The sequence below is a fragment of the Streptopelia decaocto genome (genome assembly GCF_964273445.1).
Source record: "Streptopelia decaocto genome assembly, chromosome: 8".
Lineage (NCBI taxonomy): Eukaryota > Metazoa > Chordata > Aves > Columbiformes > Columbidae > Streptopelia > Streptopelia decaocto.
In genome coordinates this window covers 5,713,916-5,730,831 of record NC_138662.1, presented here as the reverse complement: position 1 = coordinate 5,730,831, position 16,916 = coordinate 5,713,916, and the positions used below count along the sequence as shown (strand labels likewise).

At 38.2% G+C, this 16,916-nt stretch overlaps 1 protein-coding gene across 7 annotated transcripts in view; it reads left to right on the top strand.

The window, feature by feature from the left end:
- Positions 1 to 16,916, top strand: part of PBRM1 (polybromo 1) — a 62,482-nt gene that overhangs the window by 16,946 nt on the left and 28,620 nt on the right. For all 7 annotated transcript variants that reach the window (XM_082059819.1, XM_082059821.1, XM_082059817.1 and 4 more), the window contains 4 exons: positions 3,667 to 3,883; positions 12,507 to 12,648; positions 13,194 to 13,291; positions 16,345 to 16,621. In XM_082059819.1, the coding sequence (XP_081915945.1) occupies positions 3,667 to 3,883; positions 12,507 to 12,648; positions 13,194 to 13,291; positions 16,345 to 16,621 (734 nt within the window). The remainder of the gene's footprint in view (positions 1 to 3,666; positions 3,884 to 12,506; positions 12,649 to 13,193; positions 13,292 to 16,344; positions 16,622 to 16,916) is intronic.

Below are 16,916 nucleotides of genomic sequence, written 5' to 3'. Positions count from 1 at the left end.
GTACTCACCACTGTTTTCCAGTGGATGGATGTGCTGTAGAATTTTCTCGGATCATCTTAGATTTTGCTGCAAGCAAAAGCATTTTTCTTCCCGATTAGCCCAGAGTTCAGTTGTTGCTTTAGAGCAGCTGCTTTCTGGGAGGTGTGAGGAGTATTTATTAGCTTGGTTCAGTGCGATTGTCAGCTGCCATTTTTGCAAATTGTAATTCTGTAAACACGGATAGCTTTTATGTCTTTGTGATATAAATTCTCGAAGTGATTCAACAGGTTTCAGGTGCCACCTTTACAATGGACATTATTGTAATTTTCATGGGGCCTTGTGTATGCATCTGAGATTTTTGTCTTGCTGCTGTTGAAGCTCTCCTACCTGTATTGCATTCACTTAAGAGGCAATGTCAGTTTTTTTTGGCAGACCTGTGTTACTCTCAAGATTTTCTGTCTATCCAACATAGTACTTGGACATCCTTGTGCTCTCAGTCTCTGGATGAAAAGGATTTTTATTTAAACCAAGTGGTCTTTTTATTAGTTGCTCTGGTGTTCCATCTTTTTTCCTTCCTCTAGCGCTCATTAAAATAAATGGGAACTCGGCTGCATGACTGAACATTAAGACTACTTTCTCCTTCTTGATACAGAGAATGGAATCTTTATGAGCTGCTTTGGTTGTAGCAGTTGCCTGAGCAATGAACAATATCTGTTTCCAACTTGGAGTTTATCCTCACAGTTTCAGAGAAGGTGTCATGGTGTGATGGAGCTTGTGGAAGATTTCCAGCCCAAATGTACTAGGACATGAGCAGCTTCTGCGGCTCCCTTGCTCCTCGTTATAAATCTGTAAAGGCAGGCATAGTTATCATTATGTATTACTTACAAATAAGCGTTTCATTTTGTAAAAAAGGTATTTTATTATTATCTCATTTAGAAATGTTTCAGGAGTGGATGCAGCTTTTGCTTTTACTGGCATCTGTCTTCAGTCAGCCTTTGAGCATTCATTGACATTTAGGTGCTTTGGGACTACAAAAGAGATGATGTTTAAAGCAAATCACTCACTGAGTAAAGACTGATTTTCTTTCGCGTACATTCAAATACTCTTTTCACTCTCTGCACTTTTTCTGCCTCGTCATTGAGTAAGAGTACATGTGTATGACACACGCATTTATATCTGATACTAAAGCTCAGTTCCAGTGGTAAATTAGATGGCTGCCTCCTTTTGCAGCGAAGTCAATTTAATATCACTCTGTTATGAAGCTGTCCCTTCATTAGGAAACTGTGACTGTGGTATGGAACAAACAGCAGGAAATACATTTTCTTTGAGACCATTGAATGGAGTATATTTTGTGGTTATGGTTTACTGCGGTGATGCTTTTTTTTCCTGTATCTGCTAACTGCAGTTGTGGTAACAGCTGCATGAAGGGGGAATAACTGCCTGGTACTCTCCACTGCCAGTCTGTGCTTGGGGGGGATACGGGACCTGGTGCTACTGCATATTAAAGAATCTGCAGTCTTGCATTAGATTGTTTGTTCCATAGCAAATTGATTTTTCTGTCTTCTGATCTGAATAATACATTCTTCAGTTAAGATAACAGGTTTCTTATTAGGAGAACACCGTCATTTTCTGAATATGTAAGAATACTTAATGTTTGACACATCACTTGTAAAGAACATACACATCATAATGACAATATTTACAACTGTATTACAATATTTTGTAAACACTTTCCTTGTGGTACCTGTTTACTTTACTCAGATTTTTATTTTAGGGAATGCCTTGTTCTACTTTTAATACAAAGGAAGTATATTTATTATTTAAGGTATTGAACTGCTTTGTTGCTGACTTCCATGTGTCAGAGAACAGCAGATACTTGACTAGTTTCTCTTTTTTTTTTCTTTCATAAAAACAAGTTCTGCTTTTTCTACTCTGTTTCTTATTTTTTTTATGGAGCACTCAAAACTGAACTGTTTTAGTAAACAAACTGAATTGAACCGTTTGAGTAAACAAAGCCAAACCCAGTATTTTGCTGTATGTTCTATTTTGGAAACTTAGTTTACCTGATAGCATTTTCTTAGCTGTTAGCATTTATCTCCGTGTGTTAGTTACAGGAGAACACAGTGCGACCTCCAGTCTTTCTACCTTATTCTGTCCAGCTCTTGCTTTGCTGGCTACTGTGTAGTAGGTGCTAGGCCATTAGGTGATGCTGATTGGCATACAGATACATAATTAGGATAATTTTTAGTGTCTTCCCTGAACCAGTAATGAGAATCTTTGCTATATGTTTGCACATCCTCTGAGGTCTGCTTGTATTCTAGCTTGCATCTTACATGGCTGGTAGGTCCCACGTGTCATACGCTCGCGTAGAACTACAGCATCAGACTGCAGAGGAAAAACGATAGTACTGTGTTGTTATGCAGTGTCCCCTGGCTTGGTCAGCATGTCAATATGTCTTTACTGAATTTGGATAGAAAGCTTGAAACATTGCCAGCCTCCGCTGAGCAGTAATGAAAATGCCAGCTGGAAACTTGGCATGAGCATTAGGGAACTGTCTTCTGTGTAACTGAATTACCCAGGGTGTCATCTGCCAAACTTTCCTTCAAACTTTGAGAAGAGGGGAAAAAAGAGTCAATAATTTAACTTTAGCATGTGCAAAACCACATAGATTTTGTGTTATGCCTGTCGGCAATGTACAAATTACACTGTTGGTGTTACTGAGGAGCATTGAATGTTGGCCATTTATCACTTCCCACCCTGTATTTCCCCTACTGGTGTGTTTTCATTCCTTTTGTGCTTCTGTTGCTCATGTAATGTTTCTCCTCATTTTACCGGCAGTAAATGTTAGTTCTTCATATCTTTTTTTCCATTCATCCTAATCCTGAGACGTAATACATGCTTCATATAACCAGAAAAGTTTGCTATAAAATTTGTAAACACTTTAATAGGAAATGTTAATGGGAATCATATAATAATTCTAAAATATTTATTTCTCCTTCATTTAGCTGCAGATGTTGTAGGTGCACCTTCAGGCCTTAGTGTCAGGTTTTTTCTGCTGAACTTCACAATTTTTGAACTGAGCTGTGATTAATTTGGTCTAAAGGATTATAGGAGTTCTGAAGTCACCTTTCTGATATATGTGCAAAACCTAATTTTTAATTTGGCCATTTTGCTTAACTGACTAGGCATCTTTGAAAATTCCAGATATGATTTGTCAATTTTTATTCTCATAGTGAGTCCTTGTCAGATAGCAGAATGGCAGTAGTTCAATATACAAATGTATTTGGCACAAATGCTAGTATTAATGGTTGGATGGGTAAATAAGGATGTAGCCGTTGCATAGGTGGTGTGTGGTTGAACAGTCCTGTTACGTAGTCTCATATGTGAACATTTCTCAGCACTTGTGTGTGGCAAGGCGGTATTACCACTGGCAGAACTCAAGTCTTGTCTGATGAGAGAGATTGCAATACCTGGATAAAGTGCTTTTTTGTCAGCTTGAGGCTCATAAGATATATTTGTGATGTCTTGTTCTGAGGTATAAATCTGACTGCCAGAGAGTGGCTGAACACCCTCGACGGAGGGACTGCCTTTTCTTCTGGTTTAGATCTTTGTCCATTTGAAGTCAACCAAAAAACCCACTCTGAGTTGTCCTGCTGAGTTTGCCATTTTTCTTTTCTCTCTGTGCAGCTGCTGCTCGTTATGAAGAGGGAGAATCTGAAGCTGAGAGCATTACATCCTTCATGGACACTTCTAATCCTCTATATCAGCTTTATGACACAGTTAGAAGTTGCCGAAATAATCAGGGCCAGCTCATATCTGAACCCTTTTTCCACTTGCCCTCTAAGAAAAAGTATCCTGATTATTATCAGCAAATCAAATCACCTATTTCCTTGCAGCAGATCAGGTAAGAAAACAGAATGCAAACTACATCTGGTGGGAAACTATTCAAGGATTTCTTTTATTTCCAGAATCTGATCTTGTGGTCAAGTTCTCCATACCTAATGCAGTGTATACCATCTTTCCTCTGTGTTGGGTTGCTTCTTGTTCCAACTCAGTCCACATCAGTCTTTTGATCATCATTTATAGATGGTTGCTATTTGGTTTATTCTCCATGGACTTTCATTTGTAATGTGCCTGAAAGATTCCCATGTGAATAAATCTGCAGGCTAGGTGGGCAGCAGAGAGGAAAGCTTCTGAAGAACCCCCCGTTGTTCTCTTTCCTTGACCGTGATGGCTCAGTTACCTCTTACTGCCATGTTTTTTAAATTAATAGTCTTCAACAATGTGAATTGTAGATATGTGCAATTACGTTCCTTTTGTCTTGGTCACAGTATAACTGTGCAGAATACTTATTGTCATTCATGATGTATCTAATCTGGGCTGAAGTACCAAAGCAGTACACTATTTATAAATGTTTGAGCCATGAAAGGTTCATCAACTGGCAGAGCGCAGTTGTTGGATTAAAAACCTGAGTAAAAAGAAGCGAGCAATAGCTTTCTTTAGTGGTCCAAGGTAAGCTAATGTGATGGGTCCTGAGTGCGTTAATAGAGCTCAGTGGCGCTGCCCAGTCTCAGCTGGGGCTCCAGTCCCTGCCTGGCCTGCACTGCAGAGTGCTCAGTTCCTGGGGAGGGGGGGTTTAATCTGTCACGAGGTGTTTTGCATGTGCTAGGGAACAAGTGTGGAGCTGCCACGCTGCTTATCTATCCATCAGTGGCTATAAAACATTTTTTCTTATGTCTTAGTACAGCTGTTGTCTTGGCAAAGAAAGTGTCTTGTCTTGAACGAAGCACAGAATGTACTTGATGGAAATAAAAAAAGGTGAAATTGAGAAAAATCACTGACAGTTGTTGCGGAGCTTTTTGTCTGAATGTACCAAAGAATATCGTCTGAAATGATGTATAAACAGATTTAATTGGGAAAGACCTTCCATTAACAATACCCTTGATATCAGTTATAGGACAAATAATTTGCCGTAGGGAGGCAGCTGCATTTCTGCTTTCCTTACAGCGTAGGCAGGTAAAACCTGGCTATGTGAGCAGTACAGAAATCGCATGCAAATGTATGAGGAACTGTAGGAAAATATTACTTATTGCCTGAGAGCTTAGAAAATAAAAAGGGACAAACAATCTTTTTAGAAATAGTGTTTGTAGCTCACAAGCTAAAGTACGGTATTTATAAGAGTCCAATTTATTTTAGCAAATTCTGAAATTCAACTGTTCTTTAAATCACCACATAATCTTCCCTTCTTACTATACTTAAAAAGCCTTGAAGTCATGGACATGTGTACTTGAATGATGAGCTTTAGGGAAAACTGAAGCTAGTGTGATTTTACTGATATTGCAAATATGTCTTTATGTATTCAGAACTGCCAGTCATTAGGGGTGGAGGTTTTTTGTGTTTGTGGGTTTTATTTTGGTTTGGTTTTTATTTTTGGTTTTGTGGTTTTGTTTGTTTTGGTTGTGGTGGCTTGATCTGTGTTTTGTGGTGTTGGGATTTTTTTTTAAGTTGTATGTGCAAAAAGAGTATTTTCTGTTCACAGGTGGGGACAGAAAAGATAATTGTCCTAGTGAGAAGTTGAAGGTGTTGGGGTGAGGCCTGGCATTCCTGTCTCGTCTGTTGCGCTTTGGTTTCTGCCTGCCTAGGCTGTCCTGCCAGACTGAGCTGTGAAATGAGTGCCGGTTGCAAATTTTACAGCTAGTCATATATTTCTGGAGTTTGTATGTCTCAAATGCAGGAAAATCCTTACAAAATAATATATGGTGTCTAGAGGGTATAGTTTTTTTTAAATTAGATGTAAATCATGCCTATCCCGATCTCTCAATCACTTCACGAGTGTTATAAACCTCAGTCATTTGAGGTGAGTGCTGATCCTGGGCTGCGTCCAGTCAGGTTTGGATTATCTCCACAAATGGAGACTCCACAATCTCCCTGGGCAACCAGAGCAGCCAGTGTTTGACTACCCTTGCAGTAAGAAAACAAACCCAACAGCAACAAAATCCCCTATATTTTGTGGGTGGTTTTTTTTGTGTTCAGGTGAGATTTCTTGTGTTTTTATGTGTTCCTCTTGCCCTGGCAGCAGGCACAGCTGAGATGAGTCTGGCTCCCTCTTCATTCGCTCCCACCAGGCGTTCATACACACAGTGATATGAGCTCCCTGACCTCAAACAGGACAAAATTCAGAGCTGTAGAACAAGAATATTGTATTTACAAGGAAAGGCATGACACTGTGAACCTGTGACTTTCAGGTGTGGTAGAAGTGGAAGTTGTTTTGCAAACTTAACGTTGTTGGTGAAAAGTGATTCTGTAATAACAAATGACCGGAGGAACGGTTGGGAAATAATGTAACAGAATGAGTTCAGATACTTGGAACATAAGTGCCAGATCCTGGCATCCTTACAAGAGCTGTGTTTTGTTCCTTGTTAAATTTTACAGCATTAGTGATTCCTAAGGCAAGTGGGTCAGACTTTTCTGCGCCAGAGGAGGGAAGCGCCCCAGGGAATTCCCTGTTAGTGGTTCTTTCCTGATCTATTTGTGAGGCCAGTGTGGGTGCCCAGGCATTGAAATTGGTGTCTTCATTGGCGTGCCCAGGAAGCTGAGGTTGTCATTGAGGTTTAAGAAAGTGCAAGGATCTAGCAGAAAACACGGTTAGTTTTGTGTGGCGTCTACTATTTGAGTATTTGAATTGCATTTTTCTTAAGAACGTGCATCCTGTTGAACAATTGTCTGCGACACAGGTATCCGAATGTCAGATTTCACTGCGCTGGGATGTGTTGAGGTTCTTCTGAAACTGGGAAATTTGTGGTGGCTCTTGTTGCCTTTGGATTCATTATTAATTATTTGATTTGAACTTATACTAAATATAATCTGGTCAAGCATATTTTGCCTTATAATTTAACCACTTCTACCAACATGGCAAATAAAGGAGTGGAACTTATCTTGAAATACAGGGGCCTGTGTGGGTTAAAGCCTAAATAGTTTATAGAGTTGAGATTTATTTTTTTTTTTTTAATAATAAGCCAAATACAAATTAAGTTCTTAATTTAAAAAAATAAATTAATGTTTTATTATTACATTGACTTTGGAAAAATAATGTGGCACTGTGTTACAGTTTGCTTAATTTATGAATGAGCAAATTGGGAAAATATTATCTGCAGAGAAAATTATATCTCTGTAATATTTAGAATACCTTGTATATTTTCACTTTATCTGAGATTTGGCAATTTTTCCATTCATTTTTTCTCTCAATATAATTTAATATTCATTGGATGTTGTAGAGTTTTAAAATCTATAGGTATAACCAGTTTTCTTATCTTAGCAAGTACTTTCAGTGTATATCATATGTGTGGCCTTTAAAATATCACAGGTTCAAGTAAACAAGGTTCTCAATGCACTTTTTATAAAAAGGTTATTTCATTCCTCGATAGGGCATCTGTCAAATGCCTTTATTACCTGCATTCCTTGTTACAATGGTTTTTCCCCAAAGAGGCTGGACTGGTCGCTGGACCTCACAATTTCAGAGCAAGAGAAGTTACTCGATTACTGTTTTTAGATGCGTGTTTGAATATTGTTTTCTTTTTCCATGGAATTGTTTAGGCATAGCATGTGACTAATAAAATGGATCTTTTCATTATGTGGAGTGAGTATCTTGCTGTTCTTCAGTTATCAGCATTTCCAGGTGCAATATCTGGAATGAGTTTCCAGTAGAGCTTTTAGGGAATTGAGTGCTGGTTTACTGTATGGGTTTTTTAATTGCTATTCTGGTTTTGACCAGATTAAATGTCGTGCAGTGTTGTTTTCGGCCTAGTGACCTACATTTTAAACTGCGTTTTCCTCATTTTGCAAAGGTCATTATGTTTAAATCATATTCTTCCAAGTTTTACTCATGCTTCCTGCATATGATTGTATCACCATCAATGATTTCATAGAAATTTCTCTTGGTTTCTGGTGTATAAAGGTTAGTTTGTAGCATGTTGGCAGTGACTTGCAGTTGAATAGACCCATGAATTTGGTTAGTTTTGCCTGGCTTTGCAAAATAAATTGATGTTTATAAAATTATTTCCTTCGAAGATTGGTGAGATTTTTTTTTTTTAATTTATTGCGAAACTGCGTGTCATACTGTAAATCCAGAAAACTCATGATATTTGAGTTTTGCTGAGTTTGAGTATAATTAAATCTGTTCAAAGTACTTCTGTGAATAACCTTCTTAATTAATCATCCCGTTGTTTTCTGACAGCAAGTGCATTGAAGAAGTAGGAGGTTATTTGCCGCCAGGATTACGTTTGTGCCTGTGCAGTTTTCATTTTCATATGTGTGATTGGAAGTTGTCTGTCTTTCCAAACCATGTGGAAGAGTCACTGATTTTTACTAAGTCTTGATTTTTACTTTTATTTCATGAATTCAACTATGAATGTAGATTGTTTGCTTAGAATCAAGCTTCGCCTTGCTTATTTGGTTGTGGATAAATAAATGCTGATAAATGCAAGATTTTATTTGCTGGTAGGGTAGTTTGGATCATAGCTCATCCTTGCTTTTTAAGATAGAGTTTCCTTTTGTCTTCTGGCTCTAGGTTAAGATTTAAAGGACTAAGATATAGTTAAGCTGCTTTTCTTCACTTGTGAGCTAATGAGGTCCTCGCCTTCTCCATCAGCTTAAAGATTTTGTTTCTACAAGGTCACGAGAGAGCAGAGAGTTAGTGCACGTAGAATTATATACTTAAGATTAATGGCAACTTTAGATGTTTTTTTCTGCTTTTTGGTGCTTCAGGGTTAGACTGCTGCATTGTGATGTGTGTAGGTCACTGTCTAAATACACGCAGATGAAGCTGTTGTGGGATACAAAGGCTCTGCAGAGTAAGTAGTGTATTTTCAGGTGAAGCACATGACAGTGTTCTGGGCTCTGCAGGAACTGCCTGTCTGCCTCTGCTTGGGGAGGTAAAGCAAATCCCAGACTTGTTAGTGTCAAGTGGCTCAGGATGTGCTGATGTGAAGAGTCACCAGTTTCTTTTACCATGTCATGAAATCATACAGGACCAATTTAGAATTCTCTTTATGTAAAAAGAAGGTTGTTGCAGGCTGGATACATTCCCTAGGAAACACTTTTGCCTTGCTCGTTCTGCCTGCAGCTTGCTTTGGATTTGGTCTGCTGCACAGGATGCGATGAATTCTCCCTTTTCCCAGTTTGATAAAACTGGCATCTAAACATACAGAGTTTGAACAGGATCAAAATATGTTACTAATAAGTGAATTTGATTTATAATATCACCCTGACAGTGTTACTTCATGATTTCTGAGCTTTTGTGTGATGAGGATGTAGAGTTGTGTATCGGCTTTAAATATCAGGAGGAAGGACATTGATATTTGATTTTTTAATCAGTCTAATCCTTGACTGTCATTGATTCTCTCAGGGCATTGCTTTTTTTCTTCTTTTCACCCTCCTCCCCGACAGTTTTAAGTTGGATACAGAACAACTCAAAATAAAGAGGAGTAGTACAAAGGGATAGGAGGGGGAAGCAGTTTGAATGGAAGAAGTGGTACTTCAGTTGAGGTGTAGTCCTTTGGGTTACTGTTTCAGAAAGCGGAACCCAGACCGCCTGCAGCAGCGATCGCAATAAAAACTTACAGTTCTGTAATTCTAATATATTAAATTAATTGGAAGACTAGAAACTTTTACAGTTTTTCTTCTTCCTGCTGTCCAGTCTCTCAAAGCTTGTTTTAGTTCTCTGGAAGAAAGCAGACACGCCAGAGTTGCACAAGAATGTTGATAAACTACATGCTACTAATATTTAAGCAAAATTTGAGACAAGAGTGGAAAAGCGAGAATGTTGCAGACATACTCACTCACTTGCAAGAGGATGAACTGCAGAGTAGGACTTGAGAGGACTTTCCCCAGCTTGGTGGTTATGATTTCTGAGCATGATTCCTTGTCCTCTGGCAGTTGAATCACTTTAGACATTTGTCTTAAATATTTAATATTCAAATCTAAGGCAGTTGTGCTAGTCTTCACTTTATTAGGTTCTTAAAACCTAATCCTGCCAATTTGTCAGTACGAATTGTCACTTGGAAACAAATCATGCTGATGCCATCTGCATCCAAGGGGAGAGGAAAGTCTGTTGGTCAGCATTTCTGTCCAGTGCTGCTCCTGAATGGATTTATACACAGGACTGGCCTTTTGAATTTTTTTGTTCTTAACCTCTACAGTAGTTTAGCTGACTTGGGTACCTTTTGGTAAGATGCAGAATAGCCTTCAGGCATTATTTTTGTTTTCCTTTAATCCTTTGAAAGCTTGAATCTATTTTATAAACGTTTATAATAACAGCAGTAAACAAGGAGATTACTGCTTGTTTACACACTTAATTGCCCTACATGCCTTGACAAATAAGAATGTTAAATTATTCTGTTATGAAAAATTTAAAACTCCTTTTTGATGTTTTTGCTAAATACCGTCTTATTAATTGGGGCTTTTGATGCAAGTTTTTTAAACCTTTCTACTCTGTTTTCTTGAGTATTCTCTTAATGATGTGTTAGCTTTTGTAACACCAAGTGTTTGTGTGCTGAAGTTCTGTAATTGCTTGTCAGTATTTTGCTGGACTACAAGAATGAATTACAAACATTTTACCCCATAGATTTTGCTTTCTCTACCAGAGACTGTTCAGATCAGCTGGAGAAGATGTAAAGTGACCTGTAGTGTTTGTTACCAGACAGTGGCAATAGTGTGAAGTAGACTCAGGGTTTAGACTCCTTGCTATTTATGAGCATATGCATCATATCCTAGTGGTCTAGGGCAAAATAATCCTGTATTTATTGGGCTTTTCCTTTTGTTTTTGACTTTTTAAATACCAGTTACATACTCCTTAACATGCAAATAATTGTTGGTGGAGTTTGACAAGGTAGAAATGGAGGCTCCCTTTGCCTTTTCTTCATGGCAGTTTAATTGGTACCCAAACTTTTTTGCTTTTGTGGGGTGTGTGTGTGTGGTTTTTTTAATTATAATTTGTATTTTTTACTAATGAAAATTATATTGGTAACTCTCCTCCTTTTTGGAATGGCAGAGTGAGTGAAGCTGACAGGAAAACTTTTGATCACCTGTTGCTTCAGTTGGAAATATTAAAAATAATCTAAAAAAACCCATAAGTATTTACAAGATACTGATATCTTAAAGTCTTAAAAAACATACATGAACTTTAAATGGTTCATTTTAAATGAGAATGGCAACAAGTAATTTTCTCCACATCTTATGTTTAGGATATTTGTCCAAAATGGCTTTTGCTTTTCTCACAGTCGTTGAGGACATACTGGTTCTTCGGATCTGAAAGAGATGAAGAAGAAATACACCACATCTCAGGAAGGTGCATGCGGCTGCTGTCCTGGCAACATGCAGTTAGTTGGATGTTTCACTTCCAGATGTATTTCCATCGCAACAGCTTTATAGACACACGTGCACATCTCCCTAGTTTTTACAGCAGTTTGCAGCTCTGTGCCACGTTTAATCCAACCATGATGTCCTCATCCTTGTGTGAGCAGTGAAGAGTCCTGTTCAACTTCAGTTGAACATCATTGCTCTTTGTTTGCTGGTTCACCTGTAAGGTCACATTGGTGGGTAGGTTTGGAGCTAAGAGGTATTTATTTTGTGGTGGCACTATGCTCCGTCAGCCAGGTTGACATTTGACTGGGTGCTGTAGAAACCAGACCGGGTTTAAAGGTGGTGAGTGTGTTAAATGTGCATGACTGGTGGATGTGCAGGCAAGCAGGTCAGGAAGGAGGTGTGAAGGAAGATTACTGGATTTTGCCGTTGTGATAGTTTGGTTGTTGCAGATTATTACTTTCTGTTGTGTTTAATGAGGTGTTGGAAGCTTTGAAAAAGTTGGCTGAAGCTTTCACCACTGTGCAAGGAAATATGAGAAAACACATTACATTATTGGCAAACAATGCACTGATTCATCTGTTCAACTTATGGAAAGGGCCTTTTTATGTCGTTATTCCTATTCTAATTTTTCACACGAAGCATGTTTCTGCAGGTAGCATCGATCAACAAGCAGGTGGTTTTAAGAGGAGGCAAAAATTGGAGGAGATTAGTATGAGAGGTGTTGGGCACTTCTGTTTCTCTCTGAAGATGAGTGGAATGGGTGTGTGGGGGAGGCAGCGTGTGGGGAGGGCAGCGTGTGTGGGTGTGCGGAGCTGACCCAGCCCCCCAGCATCACACCCAGGCCCCGCGGGTCACAGCGGAGGCACCTTGGGGGCATCTCAGCCAGTTGTGCTTCTGCCTCGTCTGCACCACGTCTCGTCTGACTTCAGTCTGCGCAGCTTTCAAGAGGGCAGGTTTCAGAATTGTTAGAGTCATTCTTTAAGAGGAGATATGTTTCCCTAATATAGTTACAATTGGAAGATATTACTGCAGCATCAGAAAAAGAAAACATGTTCCTATAATCAGAGCTCTTTGCATATCGATTTTTCATTAAAATGAAGATGTTAAAGAGCTGGTTTGCAATGTGTAACTTGAGAAATATCAATCAGATATCCACTGTTTTGCAGAACCAAACTGAAAAACCATGAATATGAAACTTTAGATCAGTTGGAGGCTGATTTGAACTTGATGTTTGAAAATGCCAAGCGCTACAACGTTCCCAATTCTGCCATCTATAAAAGAGTACTGAAAATGCAGCAGGTTATGCAGGTATGTGCAGTGAAACAATTAAAAGGATATAACTTCACACATGAATTAGTTTTCGTAATTAATGCTTTTCCAAAATAATTTTTAACTAGACTTGTATTTGCAGTAGCAGTTTCTTGCTTAGGGGTAAGTATGGGAGTGAAGAGCGTCACAGGGTAATTTTTCTTCAGCAGACATGCTGCCTTCTGTGACTTCCTTCAGTCACTTTTATTCCTTACTATGGCTCTTAACACAATTAAGTTGTGCAAAAATTGATAATGTGGAATTTTTTTTAGGATTTGCAGGTAACTGTAGGATGCTAAACCACTTCACATTTCATGATGTGTTCCAGCTAAGTGCTACAGTCTGAAATGGCATAATTATACTGCTATTGTATCTTATGTTGGCCAGCTTGTTTTAAATAAATAATTGTAAATATTTTTATGGTGGTTTAGTCTCAAAACCCATAGTTACATCTTCCTTTGTGAATCTGATCTGTTCTGATGTTTAATATTATTCTGGAAATGTCCAGCAGTGAGTTTGGCTTCAATGATTTCTTCTTTTTTCAGGCAAAGAAGAAGGAGCTTGCTAGGAGAGACGACATTGAGGATGGGGACAGCATGATTTCTTCTGCTACATCTGATACTGGAAGCTCAAAAAGGAAAAGGTATGCACTTCTGTAGTTCCTTCATACCATGACATTGCTACTTCTTTAACTTGTTTCAGAGAATATTAAGCCATGGTTTTTAGCATTTGTGGAGGGATTTGTAGTTCTGAAACTTAACCTCATTAAGTGTTGGATCTAGTTCATTCAAAGCTGTTTGCTGAATTTGTTTTCCTGATTTTTGGCCTGTTAGTTGGTGGTTGTCAACATAACTTCAGTAAGTGGCGTGGATACTGTGGTTGCATTGAATTAAGTAGTTTTGTCAGTGGATTTCAGGATTTTTACTTGTTCTTTCTTTTTTTTAGCCTGGTGTGTGCACTGTCTTGACAGGTTGTTAGCAATTATTGTTTCTTATCTACTACTTCGCCAATATATGACTATTTATGTAGTTTGGGTACCAATTTCAGAATATAATTAAAGTGAACACTATAGTTGAATTATTTTTTTGAAAGTTGATAGTATTACAAATTATTATTACAAAGATCTTTATTTGGTGAAGTCTCCTGGAATAAATATTTTCATTTTGCATGACGTGAACTCTGTTCGAGGAGTTCTCATCGTGAATGTTAGAGGACTACTCTCTCCCTTCTGAATTTGTGCTCTTTGGTTACTTACCTGTTGGCAGCTGAGTATATAATATGTTGATTATTCTGGATACTATAATGTAAACAAAGTTCACAGTGATCTAAACCATCCTCTTTTAGTGGGCATTAATGATGGCTTATGGAAAGTATTCTTTAACAGTGACAGCTGTTGTGTAATGTTAGTGTTGTGTTTCACTCCAACAGGTGATAGTTTCTCTAGTCTGCCCCATGGTATCATTTGAAATAAGTTCCAACTCCTGATAATGTTATTGCAATGGTAGCAACTGCCAGTGTAAAGCTATAATTCATCGTCTTTCTTTGGTGTTGCTTATGACCTTCAGCTTCCTGTATTTTAGTTCTTTTTTTTGCTCAAAGTGACAGCAGTTGTGGGGGGAAGAAGGGAATGAAATAGAGCATCAGCAAAGATTCACTTAAGAGCAATCAAGTAAGTGCAACAATGTACACTCAGAAAATCTCAACAGAGAAAATGTGAACACAGGTTTAGGAGGTGGTGCAGTCTGGGGATGCTAGGAGAAAGAAAAGTACTGGAACAGTAAGGCAGACCACAGTATGAAATGAAGATCAGGAAGGAAAGAATTGCAAAAATGTCTGGTTTTGAGATCTTCAGATTTAAAGAGAACTATTAGCATAAGCAACCAAGTCAAATGTCATCAGTGTCCTTTTAATCCTATGTGCTTCTGTCACACAAGGGGACAGAACACTGAAATGCTTCAAAGAAAAACATCTGTCAGGCCTTGTCATCTGAGAACAGTAACAGAGAAAAAGTTGTGTTCATAGGTAAGGGAAATAAAAATAATTTTATTTTCTTCATGCCTGGAGAGAAGCTGAAAATGCTTTTGATGTTGTCAGTTCAATACTTGTTATCAGTTTCGCTTGCTGAATGATAGGAAATAAAAGAAAATTATCAATGCTGCTGATGGCAGAAGTGAAGCACTGAGAGGAATTCCAAAGTGTTGCTGAAAAAGGAAAGTAATAACCCAGGCAAAATTAATCCCATTGGGAAAATAATAATGCCGTACAAGACAGTTGTTTGAATGTCCCCTTTTGTGAATCAGATACGTGACCTGAATCTTGAGTATTGGCAGGCCTTTTACTATTGCTGATTTGGTTTTGCTTTACCTGTTTTCATTGAACTAAATATTAAAACTTGGAGGCATTTTAAAATATGGAATTTGGAAGCATGTCTCTGTTCTGGCATTACTCATTTGCTAGTGTGAACCACTAACTAACAGTATCCAGCAGCGAAGATAGTGCAGAAGAAAAGTTTTAACCTATGGAAGATACATTTTTGAATTTTTTCTACATGTTTTGACATTAATTTCATTAGTTATTTTGCTGACCTCACCAAGGTGCAAGAGGTATCTGAGGCACGAGGCTGTGCTGGGCAAGGTAGATTTTAAATGTAGGAGGAACAGATGCAGATGATGGAAAATCTGTCATGCAGTTTGGTTTCTAGCAAGTTGTGCAGTGATGATTTGTACATTCTGCAAATGAAGATAGTTGTCTTTGTTGTCTTTACAGATAATGTAGTCAAACTTATAACTACCCAAATAAGTCTTACAGAGATTGCAGTTGGAAGCAGGTTTAAAAGTGCTTTGTGGAGAGTACATTTCTAGAAGTGCTGTGGAATCTGAGCTGAGATGATACATTGTTAACATAAGATTTCCCCTCCCTTATCTGATTTGCGTGTAGATCATGTGGTATTTGTACAGGGAGCCATGTGTAACTGTGTTCCTGATAAGCTGTGTCTTGGCTGCACTATCGCATTTCTTGAGACAACCATAACAGCTACATATAGGATGACTGAAGTGTGTAGTGACAGCATGTATGTGGCCATTTTCTACCTGGGTTTGCAGCTTTTGTGCGATTTATTGATTTGTTGCTTCATTTGGCTGTGGTTGACAGATATTTAAGCAACTGAGACCCTTCTTATTACTACATTCTTGATGTTCTTCTTTTTCTTGTACTGAAGAAGATACAGAATAGCTCTAGACTCTGATATTCTGTATTCAGCAGATGAATTCATGAAGATACAGGCTGAGGAGTTTTTCCCTGTCTGCACTAGGTCTTGAGGTCTTCGATTCAGATGCCTAGTCCTGACCTGTTTTCTTTGTGACTAGAAAGTCTTAGAGCTCCTTTTGACCTTTACACTTTTGAAAACTAGTTATTTTCTTTATTCTGTACAACACTTAAACTCAAGGTGAACAGGAAAAATGTACCGAGTTTGTTCCCTGTTTATTTGGCATTTGCTAATGCTAAATATGATGCTGTCACTGTTTGCAGATGGACCTGTGATTCTAGTACACTGTCCTAATGTGTGTATGTTTAGGTGATTGTGGTTGTTTTCTCATGGTAGAGGATAATGTCATTTTGATATTAGTTTTGGAAGTGTGGAGAAGAGCCCCTGACATCTATTTTTTTTCTTTTTTTTTCTCCTCCTTAACCTAACAGTAAAAAGAATATACGAAAGCAGCGAATGAAGATCTTGTACAATGCAGTTCTGGAAGCTCGAGAACCGGGCACAGGCAGACGGCTCTGTGATCTGTTTATGGTTAAGCCATCCAAAAAGGACTATCCAGACTATTATAAAATTATCTTGGAGCCAATGGACTTGAAAATGATAGAACACAATATCCGCAATGATAAGTACGTAGGGGAAGAAGCCATGATTGAAGACATGAAGCTCATGTTTCGGAATGCGAGACATTATAATGAGGAGGGCTCCCAGGTACTGTTCTGGTTCTGCAGTCACACTTACCTCTCTGCTTCTTTGCAGACATATAAGTTATGTTAGAATGGTTTAGCTTTGGCTGTTACATTATTTATGATAATTGCTAACTGAACTAATTTAGAAAGATGACTTTTTCTTTCTGCCAAAGTTTTAAATTGTCTTCATCTATAGTTGTATGAACATGAAATGAAACACACTCCTTTGCGAAGGTTAGAATTATTTCCTGTTAGCGAAACTTGTTCCTCCACTACAAAAAATGTCAGCTGAATGTTTCCTATTATGTTTTAAAAAA